General features: G+C 40.5%; 1 protein-coding gene and 3 non-coding genes across 14 annotated transcripts in view; all 4 read left to right on the top strand.

Annotated features, from left to right (window-relative positions):
* Positions 1-24,080, top strand: part of PUM1 (pumilio RNA binding family member 1) — a 121,752-nt gene that overhangs the window by 71,320 nt on the left and 26,352 nt on the right. For all 11 annotated transcript variants that reach the window (XM_032802226.2, XM_032802221.2, XM_075060812.1 and 8 more), the window contains exons 10-14: positions 11,689-11,840; positions 17,537-17,675; positions 19,303-19,446; positions 20,645-20,941; positions 21,744-21,980. In XM_032802226.2, coding sequence (XP_032658117.1) covers positions 11,689-11,840; positions 17,537-17,675; positions 19,303-19,446; positions 20,645-20,941; positions 21,744-21,980 — 969 coding nt within the window. The remainder of the gene's footprint in view (positions 1-11,688; positions 11,841-17,536; positions 17,676-19,302; positions 19,447-20,644; positions 20,942-21,743; positions 21,981-24,080) is intronic.
* On the top strand, positions 9,519-9,605 carry LOC116837656 (small nucleolar RNA SNORD103/SNORD85). The gene has a single exon (XR_004376748.1). It is a non-coding gene; the product is annotated as a small nucleolar RNA SNORD103/SNORD85 (small nucleolar RNA).
* Positions 15,660-15,743, top strand: LOC116837654 (small nucleolar RNA SNORD103/SNORD85). The gene has a single exon (XR_004376746.1). It is a non-coding gene; the product is annotated as a small nucleolar RNA SNORD103/SNORD85 (small nucleolar RNA).
* On the top strand, positions 19,547-19,636 carry LOC116837657 (small nucleolar RNA SNORD103/SNORD85). Its single transcript, XR_004376749.1, has one exon. It is a non-coding gene; the product is annotated as a small nucleolar RNA SNORD103/SNORD85 (small nucleolar RNA).

Here is a 24,080-nt window from a genome sequence, read left to right as displayed (position 1 = left end):
GTGCATTAGATGAAATTTTCTATGCCTAAAATGTTTTAACTGTCACTGTCAGAACAGACTTAATGTAATCTGTTAGCACATTTTGAGCTCTACTGAAAAAAGTGGATGTCAGTGTGGTATATAAGGGTATTATAGAACTTAAAGTAGAATTTTGTTTTGAAAGCCTGTCTCTATAGATTAATACCTAAATTAGAGGATCAAAACAGGTAACACTCAGTATGGATTCTGTTTTACAGTTAAGGTTAAGAACAAAAATCTTGAAAGAGAGGTGACATTTCATTTATAGTGACAAATGTGTTATTGGTGTTGAGTTATGCACATACTTTTTCATTTGATGCCTGAAAGCCAAATATTTTTGAAGCCTGCTTTGTAGCGTAAAATTTTCCTGCCAGGAAAGTGTTAAGTAAAATTTGTTACTGTTGTTAATTTGAAATTTTCTATGACGAATTTGGTAAATTATACTTTTTTCTTCACTAGAGGATTCCTTCTGAACTTCATGCTTTCCAGTCCCTTAATTACCTTGTTCCAGGCCTTATATGTCAAAAGATCTCTCACCTGTGCAGAGGCTTTTACTCTGAATATAAAGTGCTCTAGATGGCAGTTCTAATGTGTGTCATTCTTGCCTTCATACTGGACCTCTTTCTCTCAATCTTGTCTAGTCTCTGAATCCTTTCCCAACTTAGGAGCCAAAATTGCTGTCTTGAAACGGTAGCGCCAGTAAACGATTATTAGGAAGCATGAAAAACACATTGCATGTTGAATTTTTATTCCAAAAGCCATGAGGTTCTGGCCCAAGTAGTGAGAGTCCTGCAGGTTCTTCCAGAACCAGATCAATTCTGTACAACCACATTTAATTCTTTCACTGAGCCATCTGGAAAGAGGAAGTCCAGTAGGTTCTAAATAAAATCTCCAGACTTAGAAATGGCATTACTCAATGAAGGTTGCTCAACCTCATAACATTTCATTCTTATGCAGTCTGCATACCTAAATAACGCCCCTCCTCCCCCTTTCCACTCCAAGGTAAAGTTAAAACAAAGCTAGATTATATTTACTATAAGCAAGTTTTACAGTGTTCTGATTTGAGCAAGTAAGTGTGATATGTGACTCTTTGTAATATTTACCAGTTGTTACATAATTGTTTGTTAACTTTTAAGCTTTGGGGCCAACCTAAAGTCAAGCTATGATGAAGTGGGATTACAAAAATGCCTGGATCATATGGTGGTTTTGGTAGATTATATAAAACAGTATGTGAAGAATCAAGATTATAAAAAGTCCTTTTAGGATGATGATGCTTTTTTGTCATTTTGAAGAGATGACTGTTAGATGTGGTCGGTGCGTAATAAAAACGAAAGATGAGGTGTTAGGGTAAAGCCAATTGTTGGCACACAGGTAAGGCTAAGATGAAATGGATTAAAGCCAAGAAGTTGAGCCCTATGGAAGCTGCATCAATGAAAACATGGACGGAATTGCGAAATCAAAACCATAACACTGAATCCAGCTCTGTGTGTGTGTTTAAAAAAAAAAAAAAAAAGTCCAGTGCAATACAGAAAAGTAAGGATGTCTTCCTGCTGTGGCCCAGAGCCAAAGGAGCTCTCTCTGACTCCGCTGTGGCCCCAGGGCCTGAGAAACTGTGTGGACCTCCACTTACTCGAGGTGGGATCCAGGGATGGGGTTTGGTGTAGCCCAAGATTTGCTGTTGTGAAGGGCATATTGTGAGGTTGTACTGTATGTTAGTTTTTGACCGTTGCTTAGAGACATGGCCTGCTAGTGTAGTTTCCCCCCTCCCCATGGTTCAAGACACAATTTAAACATGTCTAAAAAGCATTCCGAAACTGGAGAATGCTCATCCAAAAAGCTAAGAAATCATGTGTTGACACTGAAGTTCAGAGCTAGTCAGTTGCCTAATGCAGTGGTTCCCAAACTTATTCTGCCGCTTGTGCAGGGAAAGCCCCTTGCGGTCCGGGCCGGTTTGTGTATCTGCCGTTTCCACAGGTCCAGCTGATCGGGGCTCCCAGTGGCCACAGTTTGCTGCTCCAGGCCAATGGGAGCTGCTGGAAGTGCCAGGGGCTGAGGGACGTACTGGGTGCCGCTGCAGCCTCCATTGGCCTGGAGCAGCAAACCATGGCCAATGGGAGCCGCGATTGGCCAGACCTGCGGACTCGGCAGGTACACAAACTGGCCCGGACCGCCAGGGGCTTTCCCTGTTCAAGTGGTGGAACAAGTTTGGAAACCACTGGCCTAATGATATCTATGAATCAGGCAGTATGATGTTCTGCAAATGCTGTCAACTTACAATAGACTAGACTGGACCTGAAAAGATACCTGCAACGATCATCTAATATCAAAACCATATCTGAAGAATCATGTCACATATGATGAGAATCATCGAGATTCTCGCTCTCTACAGAGAACAATTGCAGGCAGTGTGAAATCTGCAGATACCAGATGGGAGTTTGTTGAAATTTTATGTTGTGGTCTTTGCTGAGGCTGTCATCTCAGTGGAAAAAATGAAGAAGCTTTGACCTTTCCTCTTAAAACACTGTAGTCAAAGTGGGAAGCACTGCGTGAAAATAAAGCAGCACTTCAGCAGGTTCTGCCTTGTGTTTATCAGGAACACGTGGCAGTGCTGGCCTAAATCCACAGGGAAAAAAATTCCAGTGGTCGACAAGACAACAGATATTGGAGACTGCAGTGTGCTAAGTATTATCATATGCAAGTTTATTTTTCTTTTACTATAATGACAGATCCTTAAGTAGATGCTTTTTTATAATGTATGCATTGACCTTTAGGAAAACATTTGTTATACTTAGAAAATACTAACCACTTATACAATTTTAAAGTACAGATAATTTAAGAAAAAGCATTTAAGATGCTGTAACCCTTAAAATAGCCTTAACCCCACCCTCCAAAAAAGCACCAAATTGGGATTTTGGAGCTATTCTATAAAATGCTTGTTAATAATTTTATCAAGCATTTTGTATTTAATATACATTAGGAAATTTAATTGTGTTTTGCTTGTATAATATTTAAAAATATCTTTAACATTAAATGATACAATAGTGGCTATGAAGCTGGATTTTTGTTTTTCCATTACAAAATTTTGAGTTTGTTTAGTGAAATCCTCCAGTAAAAAACAAGTAGAAAAATTATGACATCAGAATATGTTTATTTTAAGTGTTTACAGATTAGTACTATTTGATGGTGTCATATTCATGGAGAGCTGCAACCACTCCACATTCTCACAATCTCTTCTGGAGTCTATGACTAGGAACCAGCTCAGTCTCAGTGATGTTTTGGCACTTATAACTGACAGTGCTGCATACTGCATCAAAGCATACAAAGAAGCACTGAAATGAATCATGACCCAACAGTGTACATGTGAAAGATCTATGTCATATAATCAATCTGATAGGTGAGACATAATAGCATTTTCACTTCTTTAGCAATGTGGCATCTTTCGTTACTTCGATGAAATCTGCATTCTTCAAAAAGCCAGCCAGAAAGCAAAGATGGGTTGCTTTTCTTAAGTCCAAAGAAGATGTGCACACCATGAAGGTCCCTCCTGAAGCAGTCCATGCAAGATGGAATAGCTGGTTTCAGGCAGTAAAATATCATGCAGAGCGCACTCATCTCTACTGGGACTTTTTTGAAAAAAGAAAAGTCATCAGCACAGACTGAGACAAACCTTTTGACGCTACTTAGCAGTCAGGAGAAATCTGACTTGTTAAAACTTAAGACAGTTTTCATATCTGAAGCTTGCCCCAAAATAACAACAGTCCTGACCATCTGTCAGCATCTGACCACCACCCTACAGCTATCTCAGCTTTCAGTGTTCTGGAAGACCTGGGATCTTGATTTCTGGAACAGCCAAAACTTGTGGGTTTGATGAAGAAACTGACAGACTCATGGATGACTTCTTCATAAGTAAGGAGAGAGAGATTCTGGACAATCTACATGAAGCCTGTCAGCTTGCTTTTACAAATTCTCCAAACAGTGGGATGTCCATCCAGCAAAAGATGTGTTGTGACTGATCTGCGTGTTGGATTCCAGGCAGACTCCAGCCATGCAACAAAACATCGATCAGTACAGCAAGCTACCACCTCTCATCCGCGCCTCACCAGAGCTGTATGAACAGTGCCTGGTGTTTCTGCACAGCACTCAGAATGAGCCCATCCCAGAGCCACTGGAACTTTGCACTTACTGGAAGGTTATGAAGGGACGAGTGCCTAAAGTGACAGAGGTTGCCCTACCTTACATTGTCTTCCCTGTCAGCTCTGTAGACAGAGAAGCTTGAGTAAATATAAAATTCCCTCTTGACTGTAAGTAGATTCAGTTTCTGAGGGAAACACTAACAGGCTAACCATAATGTACCACAATGGAGATGTCTGCCTGAGGTGGGGAAAATAATGACGTTTGAGTTTGTCAGTTTGTAATGCTACTTAGCAATAAACTGTTGATTTGAGTGTGAAATTTATTTAATCAAATTTGATATTAATTTAAGCATTCCTTCAGAATATAGGAAGCTTGAAAGTACCGAGTTTAATTTAAAATGGCAACAATGACTACTGCAAAGATGAATTATTTCATGTTTAGTGCATTATTTTTTATTTTTTAATCAAATCTAAATTCAGTTAAATTGACACTATAAGAGACTCTTTGGTGGACTTCTTGTGTTACTGTTCAGCAATGTCAGTTTGGTCATATTACTAGGTTCTACTTTAAAAAGTGATTTGAAACTCATTACTTTTACTGTATATCTGCAGGATGTTTCGTTTAAATTGTAGGATTTTTTCTGTAAAATCTGTTTTTCCCACTGCAATCCAATTTTGAACATTTTTATGCATTTATAATAAGGCTACTTAATTGTTAATGTATCAAACAATTTTGATTAAAACCCTGTGAAATCTGAAAATTCACAATAATAAAACAGAGTTCATAGGGCCCTATACAAGGATGTTTGTAATAGTCTAGGAGTCAGTGAACTACCGTGTGATGGCTGTGTAGCTGTGAATGAATGACTAAAACTATCCACAGGAAGGAAATGTTAGAAGCCTTAGTAACAAATAGACCAAAGCTTAGCGGCAGGAAGGCACCATCCATGAGTTACTTTTTACCAGAAAGACCATCTGTAACTTCACCTACAAGTCTCGAAAGTGGTAAACCTATTCAGGACCACACTTCTTACAGCAGTGTCGAAGCTGTAATAGAAGGGTTTTGGCCTGGGCAGAATTTGTCACCATATACACTCTTCTGCCTCAGGATTATGTTCTAGAGTCTGAGCTTTCATTTGCCCCTCCAAATAAAAAAATAATCTACCTTTCCTAAGTGAGTGGAGAACCTTTAAAAAACATGGAGTGTAATTTTACGCAGCATAGCCTGGAACCATAGCTCTAAGATGTCTGAATCATCCTATTCATCTCACTGAAGTATTAACTCTGAAACCTAAACATACAAATATAAACATTTACCTATTAAATAGTTGCCCCCATGGAGAATTTCTGCGGTGCAGTCATGCATTTTTTGTACAAGAATGTGTAATACACTGACAATACTACTTTGAGCCCTTTAAAGATGTACCCCAAGTCTAGTGAGAAGAGGCCTTCCTGTTTTCCCGTGGCAGTGCTAGACTGGAAGGAAACTGAAGGGCATAGATGTTGGTGAAATGGGAGAAATTAAATTATAGGTCCCAACTGGTTTTACACCTTTTAGTTGCTCCTCCAAAAGAATGGAGGTTTTATGGTGCAGTATGGCTAATTTACTGCCAATTGAGGGGATGTTCTATCATCTCTCCAGGACTGTCAGTCATGTGAAGTTTTTCCCCCCACAGGCACCAAATTATTTTAACTATTTTTAAGGAGTATTGCTTTGAATGGAGATATAGGCTGAAGAGACTTATGAAGAATTATATGAGTTTAGTGTTGACCTACTGATGGAGATATCGCTATCTGTGCAGAGAAATATGGGAATTTCTGTAGCACATTGAAAAAGATGTAAAATACAGGAAGTTTTTGGTGTTAAGTGTCTGGAAGTTGGGTTTCCCTGGGGATTATCAGCATTCCGTTTGCAATTACTCTTCACCCCATTGAATAAACTAGTTGCTAATATTTAGACTTGGCAGAATAAGAATTTTCTTATAATTTTGGCTGATATCTATGCTTATTTTTAAGCATTGTTTAGATTTGTTTTTATTTTAAGTTTTCACAGCTGTGCAAGATTATTGGTGGAGTGTCAAACAGTTGTTTAATGACATGTTAAAATTCAAAAAGTTAAAGCTTTATAAACTGTTAAAAACACAAATTATTAACATGTCAAAATATGCAAAGTGAATATCCTTAAATCAACAAATCATACCTGTTTTTACTGTTAGTTTGCATAGATATATAATAAGTCTACTTCAGAAGTCTCACTCACTGAATTTTGTTTCCAATATATTCTCAAACAGCATTTTTCTTACTTTGCCTAACTGTAAATTTTGATTGTTGTTGACTGAAATATATTTTTATCTGTTTTTGTGTGCATGGTGAAATCTGTTTAGATTTTTTGTTCTTTTTTTAAAATGGTAGTAATGCTTCCTAGCCTGCTAACATACTGTTAACAACATCACTGATGTTTTGAGTCAGAGAATTGTAGCACTGGAAAGAATCTTGAGAGGTCTTCTAGTCCAGTCCTCTGCACTCAGAACAGGACTAAGTATTATCTAGACCACGCCTCTCAGGTGTTCAGAGGTTTTTTGAAAGCAGCTTAGACAATGATGGGGATTCCACATCCTCTTTAGGCAATTTATTCCAGTGCTTAGCCACCCTGAAAGGAAGATTTTAAAGATGTGCAACCTAAACTTCCCTTGCTGCAAGTAGAGGTTAGCGAAAAGAATGTTTCTCCCTCTTCCTTGTAACAACCTTTTATGTACTTAAAAACTGTTATCATGTCCCCCCTCAGTCTTCTCTTCTACAGGCTAAACAAACTCAGTTCTTTCAGTCTTTGGCCATGTTTTCTAAACCTTTAATTGTTTTTGTTACTCTCCTCTGAACTTTCTCCAGTTTGTCCAAACCTTTCTTGAAATGTGGCGCTCAGAACTGGACACAATACTCCAGTTGAGGCCTAACCAGTGCAGAGTAGAGCGGAAGAATTACTTCTTGTGTCTTACTTACATCACACCAGTAATAATCCCAGAATTATTATTATTCTGTGTGTGTGTTACCCTATTGACTCATATTTATCTTGTGATCCACTATGACCCCCAAATTCCCTTCTGCAGTACTTCTTTCTAGGTAGTCCATTTTCCATTTTTTGTGTGTGCAACTGATTGTTCCTTCCTAAGTGGAATATTTTGCATTTGTCCCTCTTGAATTTTATCTTACATACTTCGGACCATTTCTCCAATTCGTCCAGATCATCTTGAATTTTAATGCTATCCTCCAAAGCACTTACTACCCTTCACAGCTTGGCATCATCCTCAGACTTTATAAGTGCGTTCTCTCGGGGGGAGGTATAGCTCAGTGGTTTGAGCATTGGCCTGCTAAACCAAGGGTTGTGAGCTCAATCCTTGAGGGGGCCATTTAGGGATCTGGGGCAAAAAAAAATAGTTGAGGATTGGTCCTGCTTTGAGCAGGGGGTTGGACTAGATGATCTCCTGAGGTCCCTTCCAACCCTGATATTCTATGATTCTGTGCCATTATCTCAATCACTGATGAAGATATTGAACAGAGCTAGACCCAGAACTGATCCGTGTGGGGACCCTACATGATATGCCCTCTAGTTTGACCCTGATAACTACTCAGTGGGAATGGTTTTCCAACCAGTTATGCACCCATCTTATAGTAGCTCCATCTAGACTGAGTTTCCCAAGTTTGATTATGAGAAGGTCGTGTGAGACAGTATCAAAAGCCTTGCTAAAGTCAAGATATACCACATCTACCCCCACCCCCCCGCCCCAATCCCACAAGGCTTGTTACCCTGTCAAAGAAATCTATTGGTTTGACACAATTTGTTCGTGACAAATCCATGACTTTTACTTATCTTATTATCTACTAGGTGTTTGTAAATTGATTGCTTAATTATTCACTCCGACATTTTTCTGGGTCCTGAAGTTAAGCTGACTGGTCAGTAATTCCCCAGGTTGTCTGTATTCCCCTTTTTATAGATTGATACTATATTTGCTCTTTTCCAGTCCTCTGGAATCGCTTGTCTTCCATGATTTTTTGAAGATAATTGCTAATGGCTCAGATATCTCTTCAGTCAACTGCTTGAGTTATTCTAAGATGTGTTTCATCAGGCCCTGGAGTCTTGGAGGCGCTCTAACTTGTCTAAGTCATTTTTAACTTGTTTTTTTCCCTATTTTAGCCTCACATCCTACGTCATTTTCACTGATGTTCACTATGTTAGACATCCAATCACTACTAAACTTTTTGGTGAAAACTGAAACAAAGAAGTTGTTCAGCACTTTTCTGCCATTTCCACGTTTTCTGTTATTGTTTTCCCCCACCTCATTGAGTAACAGGCCTACCCTGTCTTGGGTCTTCCTCTTGCTTCTAATGTATTGGTAAAATGTTTCCTTGTCACTGTTTGTCTCTATCTAGTTTGATCTCGTTTTCGCCTTGGCCTTTTTAGTTTTATCCCTACATGCTTGTGTTTGTTTATATTCATCGGTTGTAATTTGATCTAGTTTCTGCTGTTTGTGGGACTCTTGAGCTTCAGATCATTGAAGATCTCCTGGTTAAGCAAATAATGGCCACTTGCCATCCTTCCTATCTTTCCTATGGAGTGGGATAGTTTGCTCTTGTGCCCTTAATAATGTCTCCTAGAAAAATTGCCAACTCTTGTGAACTTTTTCCCCATAGTCTTGCTTTGCATGGGTTCTTATCTACCAACTCCCTGAGATGCTAAAGTCTTCCTTCTTGAAATCCGTTATCTTTATTGTGCTGTTCCTGCCCTCCTCGTACACCATTCCTTAGAATCTTGATTCACTCAAGCTGTCTTCCACTTTTAAATTCTTAACCAGTTCCTCCTTATTTGTCAAAATCGAATCTAGAACATCCTCTCCCCAATAGCTTTCTCTACCTTCTGCAATAAAAAACGATCTCCAATACATTCCAACAACTTGTTGGATAATCTGTCCCCTGCTGTGTTATTTTCCCAACAGGTGTCTGCGTAGTTGAACTCCCCCATTGAGTATGAGTCATCATACTCTGATTCACATGAATGGCATGATTACAAATACCTGTATATATTTGATGGTAACACTGATATTGAAGGGAATGGTTTTTATTGTGACCACGTTTGCTGTTCAGTTTATTGATATTTCTTAAGCTCCTTTTAGCATGTACGTGCTTTTTGAGTGTGTACTTTGAGTGTGTGCGTGCTTTTTGAGTACGTGCTCTTCAGTGTGTGTGGCGCACAGCACAATAGAAGTAATTGTCTTCAGATGTAGTAGGATGTTCTTCCTTTTCTGTGGGATCTTTCTTAAGTATAAAACTAGATTAGTCTCTTGTAATGAAGAATAACTCTGCAAGTTTTAAAGGTCTAGCAGTGATGACACATTTGCCCTCACTGAGAGAGCTGCTCAGTAGGGAGAACCTCACCATGTGCTCAGATGAGCTTAAGCCAGACTTGCAAAAATGCTCAGAATGCTGTGTTTAAAGGCGCTTACTGCAAACTTCAATAACCTTTCTCTTTTTTTACACCTAAAGCTGTAGCTGTTCAAATGAGCAACCTCTAGCTGAGAGAGAGCCAGACTGTGTGTGTCCAGTAGTTAAAGCTCTGATTAATATAAACTCTACTTCTTTTGGTTTAGAATGGAGATGCCTAATCTTTGTCCAAATGAAGGTTGCCATGGCACTTGCCAGGAGCCTGATGGCTACCGTGTTTGCATAAAATGGAATGGGTTGTAGCTGCCTCTCTTCAGTACAGAAGTGTGGCTTGCAGAAACTACAGGTCACAGTATGCAATTTGTCGCCTGCTTCGATTAGATACCAACAGGCACTGATCCATAAAATATATAAATATATAAAAAAATTATAATATAAATAACTTTTTTTGAGGCAAGTATATGTAATTGCAAGGCCCAAGCCTGCTGCTTAATGGCCTTGTTTCTATCCTCTCCTCTTCCTTGTTTTCCTTCCCCCCTCTAAGTTACACTTATGCTTGGAATAGTTTCCCTGTTCTCTGATTCAGATACCCACCCTCTCTTCATGCATATGTTTGCTAAACTTGCTTCATTTGCAGAGATTTTTTAATGAACTATGAAAGACCAAATTTGTTCTCAATTGCAGCATTTTGCAATTGAACTTTCATCAGATCCGCTAATACATTTTGTCTGAATGCATTGCTTGTCTGACAGTCTAAGCTGGGATAGACAATAGGCAGACCATGGGCCAAATCCAGACTGCCAGATGCTTTTGAACAGACTGTGAAATTGTTTTATTTATTTACTTGTTGTTTTTGTATTTTCTCTGGAATCTGGATGTTGAATATACCTCTGGACCTTGACAGAAAATAATTGATTACCCCTGGTCTAATCTGTGTATTCCTCTGTTAGAAGGCAAGCATTCTGTCTGAGCATAGTAAATACTCATCGCTGCTTCAGTGGAGAGCGCATCTGATGTAAAATTTAGTGTTGTATTTCGTTCAGACAAGCACATTCCAATCTAAACTCATTTTCACTTCAGCAGTGAGTAATTTAGCCCTCAGACTTTGCATTGGTTTTAAAAAAAGTAGAAATTAGAAGATTTTTGTTAACCTTCTGATGATCTCTCCAAAAGACATGAAGCAGACATTCTGTTGCTTCCAAACACTATTGTATTCCATGGGATGTGTTCTACAAGGAAGTGCAGCATACAGATTTCTCATCCGATTGTACACCAGTCTTCTTTGGATAAACTTTTAAGAACAGAGGCTAAGCCAGGCCATAATTAAAGTAGCTGAGAGTCCTGGAAATTGACACAATCCACATGACAATTCACAGTTCTGTTGATCACTTAAGTTAAACATACAGTCTCTCTTAAATGTCACATACGACATGTTAAAAATGGGACCTGTGCTCTTTAATCCTATTACTGGTTTGTGTGGTGTATAAAAAAGGCCTGAAAGGTTTTGTTTTGTTTTAATTCTGGTTGTTTTAACGTTGGAAATTGAGGTGTTCTCTAGGTTGGAAAAGTCTCCCTGGTGACTGGAGAACTAAATGACAGATACCACAGGAGTCTTAAGAGCAGAAGTGACTTTTTGTCAACTATGTTGTAAAAGAGTGTTCACACCTATAGCTTAACAGTTCTATTTTGGAGAAAGGATGCCTTCGTTAAAGGTTCATTAGCCGTGCCTTCAGTTATGGCATTGAAGCTCACAATAAAAGTCACTTGAGATTCCTACTAAATGTTGACATGCCCGGTATATATAAAGCAAAGAGCAAGCAGGAGGAAGAAAACTTCAGGCCCTGTTTGTATGTTGTGATAAAGGAATAACAATTAGCACTAACCCAATCAGTGGTGTAGTAGTTAAAATGCAAGAACTGGGTAAATTCCTTGTATCCTGGACTACACTCCTGAGCCTAGTGGTTTTAAAATCCTTTGCAGGTCACCTTTAAAATAGACTTTGTTGAATCAAATGTGATGTGTGCAGGCGTTTTTGGTCATGGCTTACTGTTGAGCAGGTCTTGTTTATTACAGAAGTTGACTGAATCCTCCTTTGGCATTTTAGGCCCTGCAGTAGTCCCTCATCAGTACTATGGAGTTACTCCCTGGGGAGTTTATCCTGCCAGTCTTTTCCAACAGCAAGCTGCAGCAGCTGCTGCTGCAAGTAACTCAGCAAATCAGCAAACCACTCAACAGACCCAACAGGGACAACAGCAGGTAAGTGGCAGTGTTTTGCAGGTACCTTTGGTACCTGGGATTTACATAAGTACTCGTGTAGGTTAAAGAATTGCTATTTCCAATAACAGCACTTGAACATATGAGACTCAGTTGATTCAAAAGACCTTGGCCTCTTTAAAATTGAGAGATAAGTATTACCTATAAGTTAACTATTGGGATCATACCATTCTTTGCATGTTTGGAGTTTCCTGTATGCAGTCTGGCAGTGATGGTCTCTTTTGCACAACATTATTTGCTGCCAAATCAAAACCAGTCAATAGTGAAAGGAGGAAACTTAAAAATAGCTTCTTGCTGCTTCAGATATCTGGCTGAACCCATGTTGGAAGCTGTAACTAGCAGAACAGTAGAATAGAAATGTTAGATCTTGTTTCATTTCCAGCACATGAAGGAGATAAGGGGCAGCTGTTGGCAAGTTTAAGCAAACTAGTTTTTAGAAAGTGAATATTTTGCAGCAGAAATAAATCCATTAATGAGAATTAAAATTATGCAAAGCAGGTTTAATGGAGAACAGGCATTTGTGTGAGAAAATAGCATTAGGAATAAGATGTTTCCATCACATAGCAATAGACATAGCTCTGTTGCTATTGAGTGTCTGCAGCTCTGAAGCTATAACTGTTTTAATATGATGGAAGCAACTTAATCTTAACATTTTTTTCATACTGATGCATTTCCCAACTCCTACTCAACCCATTTCCCATCTGAGAAGGAGGGATGAGCTTTCTTTCTGTGCAAATGTGGGTTGCTTCAACGTTTGCCCAGTTTAAAAAAAAAACTAACTTTCTTAGCCTTGTATATTATCTGTCCTCCCCTCTCACTTTCATTCAAAAACAAACAAACACCTACTCTCATTCCCATTTCCCAGTGTCTGAAGCAAAAGAACTTTTAAAGTTTTCTGCTTCTCCTGTCTCCTGGTTCACATTTTCAGATGGCAGCAGCACTGTGCAAAACAAGGTGGATCTTGCATGCCTGTTTGCAGAAACTCTCGCAGCGACACAGGGGCAAATCCATTCTGAAAACATAGGATCCCAGGGAACCCAAATATGGAGCAAGTTTTAAGATCTTTCAGAACAATATTAGCACCAGGTTTGGTTGTGTAGATTGTAGTCTCTGTGGGGCAGGCACTGTCCCTGGTTATATGTCTGTGTAGCATCTAACACAAAGGACCTCGAGGTGCTACTGTAATACAACACATGTAAATTTATCTTCACCAAATGTGGCTCACGATTAAAAAGGGCTTTTGCTGCCAGTGGAAAGTTGCCATGCTTGTAAATCCTAAAGCTCAGATGCCTGCAATACCTAGGCACAAAGGGAGAGCTCCATTGCCTTATGACTAAGGTTAAGATTTTGTCACATTTATTTTTAGTAAAAGTCAGAGACAGGTCACGGGCAATAGACAAAAATTCATGGAAGCCTGTGGCCCGTCAGTGACTTTTACTGAAAACAGTGGGGGGCTGACCAGCGGGTGACTGAAGCTGCGGGATTGAGGTGAGAACAGAGCCCAATCCCCGCTGCCGCCTAAGGGTTTCCAGCACCAACTGCTGCAGCAGACGACAGCTCCATGGGCCTCCACTGCAGCCTCAGCTGCTTGGAGCTCCAGGGTCCCCCCGCTTCAGCGGTGCCTGGAGGCTCTGGAGCCTCCCTCCGGGGTGGCTGGGGCTGAAGTGGAAAATGTCATGGAGGTCTCTGAAAGTCGTGGAATTCATGACATAATCTTATCCTCCCTTATGCCTTACACTGATCTGTTTCACAAACTTGGTATTTCCTATTTCTCTTAAGATAGTTTTTAAGAGCTGAAAATCCCTTATAGAAGTGTTATGAGAGTTCAAATGATAGGCCATAACAGTCTGGATCCCTTAGGTCTGTTAGTAAGTATTTATGGAGACTCTAAGGGCTTGTCTACACAGGGACATTCCAGAAAAATTAATCCAGGTTACCTAAAGATGTTAAAGTGGATTAGTTAAACCACATTGAACCCCTTTGTGGACTCTGTTAATCAGAGTTAAATGACCTTAATTTAGTTTAGTTTAATTCAGGGTTTCTCAAACAGGGATTGCCGCTTCTGTAGGGAAAGCACTGGCAGGCCGGGCCGGTGTGTTTACCTGGCCTGTCCCCAGGTCCGGCTGATCGCGGCTCCTACTGGCCGCGGATCGCCTCTCCGGGCCAATGGCAGTTGCTGGAAGTCATTTGTCATAAAAATGCATATTAATATTGGTTTTTAATGCAACGAGACTTGAGCCATTAAGAGAGTTAGAACATTTTTAAAAAACTTACTAATTTAGCTAAGCTATTAATGTTAATTAAGTACATATTAGCTCTTTAAAATGCATATTTTATTAATAGTAACAACCCTTCTGATATGCAGATGTAGATCAGGTGAGTTCAAAATTAGTCCCTACAACCAGATGAGAGTGGAAAATGAAAATGGCTCTGAAAGTACTGATATAATGTGATGTGGAATGATAGCTAAATTAAATTGTGTTACTTAAGATGGTTTTTCATTGTAGCAAAATAAAAATGCATCATAAATGGTCTGCATCTGTATGGTAATCCAGAAAGTTAACTTAATATTCAACTCAGTATTTTCTGTTTCAAAAATAACTTCCAGATTAATGTTATAACAAATTTAAAATGATTTCCATCGTTGCTAAACTCTCCCAGCTCAAGATGGATGATAAGAGGGCTGCTGGTGGCACCACAGTGCCTTTGTTTATAGTTGTCATTACCATCATGACATGAGTAAGAGTAGTCTCCGCACCTCTCATTTTATACCTCAGAAATGCATGCTAATCTGAATTTTAAATTCTGCATCAACCCTCTCAAATGCATTTACCTAAAACTTGTGCACATATTCAGAGACTGCAAGTTAGACGTCTTTGAGATGTGAACCTGCTATATTTAGTTCAGAACTAATGCTGACAACCCCCTGCTAAACCAAGCATCAGGTCAAGCTACACATAGTTTAACCACAAGTATCCAGTGATTCTTCAGGGCTAGAGACAAAATAAATCTATTATACCACTGGAAATCAGAGGTACCATCTTTGCAGTGGTATAAAGCATTTGCTTTTTAGCTGTTGCAGGTTGAGCATTACCGGAGCTTTACATGCTCTTTCTACATGCCATCTTCCCCACTATATAGCTAGCATCTGGACTTAGCAGCTGCTGTCTTTAGAACTGCTAGGGCCAGAAACTAATGCTTTGTACCGTCTTAAAGCCATTCCAGATAAAATAAAGCAATGATCTTTCACTCCATTGATTCTGGACCAGTGATGAGAAAGAGACCGTTTTTGCTTCCTGACAAGGTCTGTTTTCAAACCTCTGCACCTGGCAACATGTGCAGGTTGAATTGAGCTTCCACACTTATATCGAGAAATACATGCACTGATAAAGCAGAAAAAACGAAGTGTGACAGACTTGCCACTTTAAGTTTGGCATTCAGAGTAGGGTCCTACACCCTGTAAATGAGGTATATGCTGAAATAGCTTTTGCGGAGGTTATAGGCTGGTACTAAAACCATCTCTCATAGATGTAACTTGTAGTATCTTTCATTATTTTTACAGCCCCAAAAGTGACCAAAGTGCTTTAGAGTTAAATGTGTGTGTATATTTTAAACACAAACCTTTCTTCCTCCATGAGACAGACCCTGCATTTCTAAGGGAAATCCTCCCAAATGCTCCCTTGAAAGAAGTGCTTCTCACACGTTGCTGTGATTTTTCAGAACTCGTTTGGGAAGCTTAGCTTTTCATTTAAAAATACCAGTTTTGCCCTCATTCCCATGTGCTTTATTGGTTTTCAAAAGTATGGCGATGATGATACACTTGCCCTCACTGAGAACACTGTTCGGTAATGAGAACCTTGAAGTACTCAGAAGAGCTGAGCCAGCGCTTTTGGAAACCTGCTAGAATGATGTATATGGATACTTTCTCTTTGGTGCTTGGGAGATCCCAAAGGGGATGGCAGATTCATAAAAATACCAGTATTTCACTTGCTGTGACATATCCTTCATTATGCATATTCATTGCATTGCACCAGCATTGTGCACGCTTGTCAGTTTACTGCAGCTGTTGAAACCACTTCGATTGGAGGCGGGTTGAGCTTTCGTGAAAATCTGTTAATTACTCTTCTCTCTGTTGATGCACCAAGTAAATATTTGCTTCTATTATCTTTGGGGGTGGAGGGGCAGGAGACACCTTTCGATGTGATCTGTTGTTGTAAAATGTGTGAATCATGCGTGGCACGAAGTGACAGCTTTTAATAGGTTGAACTCACAAGTGGGTGCACACCTCTTCATTACCACTTGCATAGTAGGATTTCACAGATAAACTGCAGAGCAGTTAGTGCATCACACATTTTAACTACAAGGGCTGCATGTAGAAGATGTTGTGTGATCTTGTTATTGAAGGGGTCGCTGTTTCACAGGTGGGTCTACAGCTTGGAAAAACTCAAGCCAAGCCACCGTGTCTCACTAGCCTATAGGAACTAAACTGAGTATTTCTTCATTTGTGCTCAAGATGGCAAGCTTTAAGTGTAGTTTCTGTGCACGTCAGTAGCCAGATTTGTTATCTTCAGGGGACAAATACCAATAACCATACTTTTCCAGGGGCAGTGACTGTTTCTTAAAGATTTATTTTGAATATTGTAAGTTAGAGAAGTATGGAAACAGGAATGAAAAGATTAGTGGGTGACATTTTCCCACATCAGGTCTGGTAAACTTGACAGGGGCATCTTCAGGTGTCATGAAAGCATCTGTATCCATTTTAACATCAGGTCTTCTGAGTTTAATACTTCAGTATGTATAAGACCTGTAACTGAGAGCGTAGTCCACCAAGAATAGAGAGAAGAAAAACTACACTAATAGTCACACATTTATCATCGCACAGCAGTTCTCAAATTGTGGGTCGTGACCCCATTTTAGTGGGGTCACCAAGGCTGGCTTAGACTTGCTGGGGCCCAGGGCCAAAGCTGAAGCCCGAGCCCCACCACCTGGGGCCGAAGCCTGAGGGCTTCAACCCTAGGTGGTGGGGCTTAGGTTACAGGCCTCCTGCCTTGGGCTTCAATTTTGTCTCTCTCTCCTTCTTCCTCTTTTCCTCCCCTCGCCCCCGTGAGGTGATGGGGCTTTGGGCCCCCATCCTGGGCCGTGGGGCTCGGGTGGGCTCCGGCTTCGGTCTCCCCTCCTGGGGTCGTGAAGTAATTTTTGTTAGAAGGGGGTCATGGTACAACTAAGTTTTGAGAATCCCTGTCATAGTGTATAGGAAACTGTACACTTAAATAGAGAGACAAGGTGGGTGAGAACAATGAGGAGTCCAGTGGCACCTTAAAGATTAGCAGATTTATTTGGACATAAGTTTTTGTGGGTCAAAAAGGTGAGTGAGAGAATCTTTTATTGGACCAACTTCTGTTGGTGAGAGAGGCCAGCTTTTCAGCTGACACATGGCTCTTCTTCAGGTGACCTGAAAGCTTCAGTGAGCGCTTGTCTCTCTCACCAACAGAAGTTGGTCCGATAAAAAATATTATCTCACCTTCCTTGTTTCTCTAATATCCTGGCCTGTATCCATGGCCAAAACACTGCATAAACTTTTTAACTAGACTGTTCATGAAAGTTTGTAGAAATGTTTTCAGTTATTTTGACTTGTAGACTAACAGACAGACTAGTCAAAGATCCTGTTTCTCATTCAGGTTCTCCGTGGCGGAGCCAGTCAGCGTCCTTTGACTCCAAATCAGAACCAGCAGGGACAGCAGACTGATCCACTCGTGGCAGCTGCAGCAGTAAACTCTGCTCTTGCTTTTGGACAAGGTCTGGCAGCAGGAATGCCAGGTATGGACTCTATCAATGCCCATTAAGCAAAGGAGTGCACTAGGTAAACTCCTACTAATTTTCTTTGAACCAGCCATGCTTTCTGATGGTTTAAATTCCTTTGTCAAAGGTGAAAAAAAATATTAGCTCCTGGACTGCTTCACTTACTCTTTGGATACAGGTTAAATTTTCTATGAAGTCAGAAGAGAATAAGTTCAATAGCTTGGCTGTATGAAGGAATTAATGACTTCTGTTGAAATTTCAAGTTTTGGGTATCGTATCTTTATAGATCTTTTCAGGAGGTGAAATCCTGGCCACAATAAAGTGAGTAGTAAAATGCCCATCGACTGTAATGGGGCTAGGATTTCACTCTCACATAATACACCCAAGATTTTGTGTAGATGCTAGTGATTTTAAAAATAATGATTACAATACATTGTTATCTAATACGGTTTGTCGCAGTTGTTTCTGTTTGTACCATGGAAGCCAGTGAGGAGGACGGTCGTGAACAGCTGAGAATTTAATCTTTCACTGTATTGGGCCTTTTGTGGCGCCTGGCTAGGTTGACATCTTTCTTCCTCAGCACCCTACATCATCACTTCCCAATAGCTGTTCCTGTCGGGGCACATGCAGGCAGCCTCACTGTCAAGAACACCAAGATCTGCAGAAGATAAGCTCCCATAACATTAGCTGTGACCCACAAGACTGTTACAAACTCTCTTGACCTATAAATTGGAGTATTGTATTCTACTGTGTAAAGTATGTAGGTCTTTATTGACACACTAAATGGATTAAGTATGTCTGGTTGGTCAGTGTTAGGTTAAGTGAATATTCTATAACTTTTCAGCGTGAAGTGTCTTGCTTGGGAATTTCATATGACTAGAGTGTAGCTGTAGAAGGCTTTATTCTCTTTATAGAGTGAAAGAGAACATGCATGTTGCAAGGTTTGTTTGATTTATAGGTAGCCTCAAATTTGGCATTATTACTCCGTGGGTCAAGTTTTCAAAAGGGCTCAGCCCCCGTTGAGACATGTTAAGCACTTTTGAAAATCTGGTCACTGGGGTCAGGCATCCAAATGGGAGTTGCCCTTTCTTGACAATCTGGCCCTTGGCTTTGGGAGGGAAGTGATTCACAATGTGTAAAAGTTAGGTGTTTTGTGATTAGATGTTGGGACATTCTGCATCAGTCAAGCTTTATAATGTAGTGTTTGTGTGCATGCACAGTGATACTGGAGTAGTTAAAGTGGTATAGCTGCCCCCTCCTTCAGCACTATGGACACAGTTGTATTGGTATACAAGGTACCTAAAACATGTATAGCTTATTCCTGTAAGGGAAGGAGAAGAAATTGTGCTGGTAGGACTGCTTTAGTGCGAACTCAGCACCTTTGAGTTTGCACACGCTGCAACCACATGGAGGAGTTACAGCTCAGCACTTTAGTGCACACAACTATTTACACCCTCTTAGTCTGAACTACGGGGCATTGTAGACATGACTTGAGAATCAGAATTTATGCCGTTTTTCACCTGTTTATATTTGAAAATATCCTGTAGCTGTAATCCGAGCTTCTCTTGAAACAATCTGAAATGTCAGTGGCTCCTGGTGATAGATGGCTTAGTTGCCACATGTTAATTTGTCTCTGTGTTCTTAGGTTATCCTATGCTGGCTCCTGCTGCATACTATGACCAAACAGGTGCCCTGGTGGTGAATGCAGGGGCTAGGAATGGCTTGGGGGCCCCTGTGCGCTTGGTAGCCCCTGCTCCTGTCATCATCAGTTCCTCAGCAGCGCAAGCAGGTAAGTTCCACGTAGCTAGAAATGTGTGTGCAAATCTGTCCCATCCGTGTGGAAGATGGGTGATTCTGTGAATGGTATTTGTGCACTCTGCTGTAGACGTGCAGGCAATGATGACACACTTGCCCTCACTGAGATCCATTACAGGGATTGCTGCTGAGAACTTCCTCTGTACTCTGTGTGCTGAGCCTCAAAATACGTAACTGGAGAATGAGTATAGAATAGCTTTTTGCGACACATTGCAAAATTCTTATACTATCAACAGTACCTGGTGGCACCTACTAAAATGAAGATTTTGAAACAATTTCCATTATAATTATTTACCATGCTCATATGTCACCTTTTTGGACCGAAATTTCCCAGGCTTATTTTTTGGATTACGGTGTTTTGGGTTTTTTTAATTAGGATTTTTTGAGTGGTATTGAGGGGAAGTTTGAACCAAATCCCTTCATACACCTTTAAATGATAGTAGAGTGGAAGGAAAATGTTCCCTAATCATAGAATAACTTGTTTCTAAAGGAAACTTTCAGTATTAATGTTGTGTTAACAACCTTGGTTACTGTTACTTAATACCTTAGATTATTAAAAATCAAAGTCATTTTGATTGTCAGATCCTTAGTACTGAGTGTTTGGGGTTTCACGCACGTCAGGGGAATGCTTGTTTTTAAAATTGTTTTTATTGGGTGGACGTATTTCTATTGGCCTTCAGTTTTTACAAAATTTAAATTTAATCCAAGTTGACAGCTGTCCCTTTAAAACTTAGCTTGGAAGCAGCTCGTGTTTGCTTTTGCTGCCTCTTGCTTAACCCTCCACATATGGGGATTATCTTAAAAAAGACGTACCCAAATACAGTGGCCAGCTATCACAGAGATATGAGGGGACACTGTAGCAGGCCATCAAATGAGCAAGACACTTACAAACGGTCTGGAAAAAAGACACATTCAGTGTTAGTAGCACAACTGAAGTGATTTCAAACCACAGCTCTGTAACAAGAGACAGAAGATCAACACAAGGCCTATGCAGCATTGCATGCTGCTTAAGCGGAAAGTGTATACATTTTGTGACAACTCCCTGCACAGGGGTGAATATCAGCCAGAGGGAAGAGTAGTAAATAAAATCACTAGTAAATAATTGTGATCTGCTAGTTCTAAGCCCCAACATGGATTGTTTTAGACTATATTGTTTAATTGCTTTTCTACAGCGGTTGCAGCAGCTGCAGCTTCAGCCAATGGTGCAGCTGGTGGTCTGGCAGGAACAACAAATGGACCATTTCGCCCTTTAGGAACTCAGCAGCCTCAGCCCCAACCCCAGCAGCAGCCCACCAACAACCTGGCATCCAGCTCATTTTATGGCAACAACTCTCTGAGCAGCAATTCCCAGAGCAGCTCGCTCTTCTCTCAGGGCTCTGCCCAGGCTGCCAACACTTCCCTTGGCTTCGGAAGCAGTAGCTCTCTTGGTGCCACACTGGGATCTGCGCTGGGAGGTTTTGGAACAGCAGGTAGGCATGTCAGCTGGTCTCTTGGGGAGATGGAACAGCTCAAAACACAGATGAACGTGCTTGTTGAGTATCGATTATGGAACGCCCAGACTGATACAAACCTTCTGTTTTAGGGCTTATGCCAACTTCCGCTTAGACAGAAATTTCCCTTATTAGACAGGTTCTAATTGTGTCTTCATGGGGTTCTTTTACTTTCCTCTAAAGCATCTGATATTGTCCACTCTGAGAGAGGAGTTTGAGCCAGACGGAGGCTTGATCTGGTCCAGTCTGCCAGTTCCTGTGTTAATACTATAGTGCTCTTTGGGGGAAGTTCTTCATCATCCTATTGCCTATGAGGCTCACCTCTCCCCTGGCTGAACAGGGTGCATATTGTTTCCATCCACAGCCCATCCGTGCCTGATAGTTCAAATAGGTTCATTCAGGGGGGACACAAACCCTGTTCACTTGAGGCTGAACAAGCTACATTGTAGGGCCCCTACTAGCTCCAAGAGCCGTAAGTGTTTTACTGTAAAAATCCTTTTTTATCGGTAGTGTATTAGAGATACTAGATCAACAAATGCTACTAAACAAACTTGGCACTGGGCCAGGCAGCCTCTTTGCATTGCTGGAAACTGTCCTAGGGACTGATTGTTCCAGAGGCTGGATATACACGGTTCCCATTAACTGATGAAAAGAGGAGCCCTGTGCCAAGCAGTTAAAGTGGACACCGGTGCATTTTTCTGTTTATTACACACTTTTCAACACTCCCGTCACCCTGAATGATGTTGTAAATTTCATTTAGTTTTGTTCTCTCCCATTTCAGTTGCAAACTCTAACACTGGCAGTGGCTCCCGCCGAGACTCCCTTACAGGGAGCAGCGACCTGTACAAGAGGACATCCAGCAGTTTGACACCTATTGGACACAGTTTTTATAACGGGCTCGGCTTTTCCTCCTCTCCTGGGCCTGTTGGTATGCCTCTTCCCAGTCAAGGACCTGGCCATTCTCAGACTCCACCACCTTCCTTATCTTCACATGGATCCTCTTCAAGTTTAAACCTGGGTAAGGAATATTATCCCAATATAGAAGTAATTACTGGTGAACTGTCTCTCCATGCTGAGAATTAAACTACTGCGTAATTATTTAGGTAAGATGAGCACACTCTGGGAACCATCCACACCTGGTATTTTTATGGCAGACCTGCGACTTTCACACACCAGACTGAACTCTGAACAGGGAGTTGGAAGAGCTGGGTTCTAGTCCTGGCTTTTCCAGGGATTCACTCTAATTTTATGCAAGTTTCGTTGCCCCAGTTTCCCATTTCTAAACGGGAAGTAATACGCAACTACCTTCCTAAATCATTTTTCGTGCATGGAAGAAAAGCACATTAAAAGTATCAAGCATTATTATTTGTTTTTAAAATAAATGGAAGAAGGTAGGCTTGACCCATAACCTTTTCAGATGTTTTAAGATATCCTTTAACCTGTAGGTTAAAGATTTTTAAATAAGGAATTAGTAGATTATAAGGCAATCTCATATTTTATACCAAATGTACCAATTTCTGGAGCAGCATTAGTTTTATGTTGTGTTATGTTTAGCTATTTGGTTGATGAAAATTTCACATTGATGTGGCCTATCAAAAGAAGATTCATAGTTGGATGTTGAGTTTAGTATATTGCTATATGAAGACATCCCTGGCCAACCAGGACTTAAATAATTCTATAAGAAATGTTATTAAAAACAACCTAGCCTTTTAAAATTGTGCCTAGAAAAGATTGAAATGAAACAAGTTGTAGAAGTTGAATGTACAAAAATATACAGAAAATTGTTGGACTAAAATTCATAATATACTAAACTAAATAATGCGTGTGTTCATATGTGAATGATGGGCTTGTAAGCACTGCCTTCCCACATGAGAGAATTCGCTCCTCTAGAGTGATTCAGGGGACCAATGACTAACTGATTTTTCGTTATAATGTGTTGTACAAAATAGGAAATTATTCAATATTCAGGTTACCTTGTTTTGACTCTTCATATGAACACACATATCCAGATTGGCAAATCTCCTAATATTTAGAACAGATCTCCCATTGCAGGCACCTTTCAGCACCAGGGTGTTGAAATTAAGTGAGGGCCCTCCGCAAGTCTATCACGTATATTTCCTACTTATAATTTAGTTTGTGTATCTCAGTATTTAGCACATTCCTGGTCTACACAAGCATTGTATTTAGTATTTAATAGCGTACCTGTGTAGTATATAAGACATTGAGCACAGAGGCGTTATGATACAGTAGCCGTGAAGGTAGCATTTCAGTTTCGATGTGAGACAGAGGAGTTTGTGTAACCTGAAGCATTCCAGGAGTTGAATATATTTGGAAAGGTTGTAGATTTTATTTTGTATAGTTGTGAAGTGCTCATCAGACTGAAGCTAAATGTCCCAAAGTAAAATAAGTAAAAAACATTAAAATAGGAGCTGAAGATCAACCATCTAGAAACAGAGTCTGACGCACGGGCAAGACTATTGCCCTCAGCCGAACAAACAAAAGGGAACAATATTCCTGTTTAGTACGGGGAACAGGGAAGGGATTAATCAATCAACCAAAAGATAAGAACATAAGAATGGCCAGACTGGGTCAGACCAAAGGTCCACCTAGCCCAGTATCCTGTCTTCCAACAGTGGCCAATGCCAGGTGCCCCAGAGGGAATGAACAGAACAGAACAGAGAATCATCAAGTCATCCATCCATCCCCTGTCTCCCATTCCCAGCTTCTGGCAATTGGAGGCTAGGGACACCATCCCTGCCCATCCTGGCTAATAGCCATTGATGGACCTGTCCTCCAGGAACGTATCAACCTTATATACTCCATCATAAGCCGGTTCGTTTATAAGCCAACACCTTGCCCCCCCTCCAAGATGGATAAGTAAAAATAGAAAATTTTTATGACCCATTCCTAAACCAACCCTATAATTCAGGGGTCAGCAAACTTTGGCTCCCACCCATCAGGATAAGCTGCGGTAGGCCAAGATGATTTGTTTACCTCAAGCGATTGCAGGCACTAAGGTAAACCTTAGTAAATAAAGTGTCCCAGCACGCCAGCTGCTGACCCTGACGGGCTGGGACAGCAACTTGTAGGGAAATTCTTTAGAGGGGAGAAGCTGGGG

This window comes from Chelonoidis abingdonii, chromosome 25 (assembly GCF_003597395.2).
Source record: "Chelonoidis abingdonii isolate Lonesome George chromosome 25, CheloAbing_2.0, whole genome shotgun sequence".
Taxonomy (NCBI): domain Eukaryota; kingdom Metazoa; phylum Chordata; order Testudines; family Testudinidae; genus Chelonoidis; species Chelonoidis abingdonii.
Note: the sequence above shows the minus strand (reverse complement) of the source record. Positions and strands in the feature narration are given on the sequence as shown.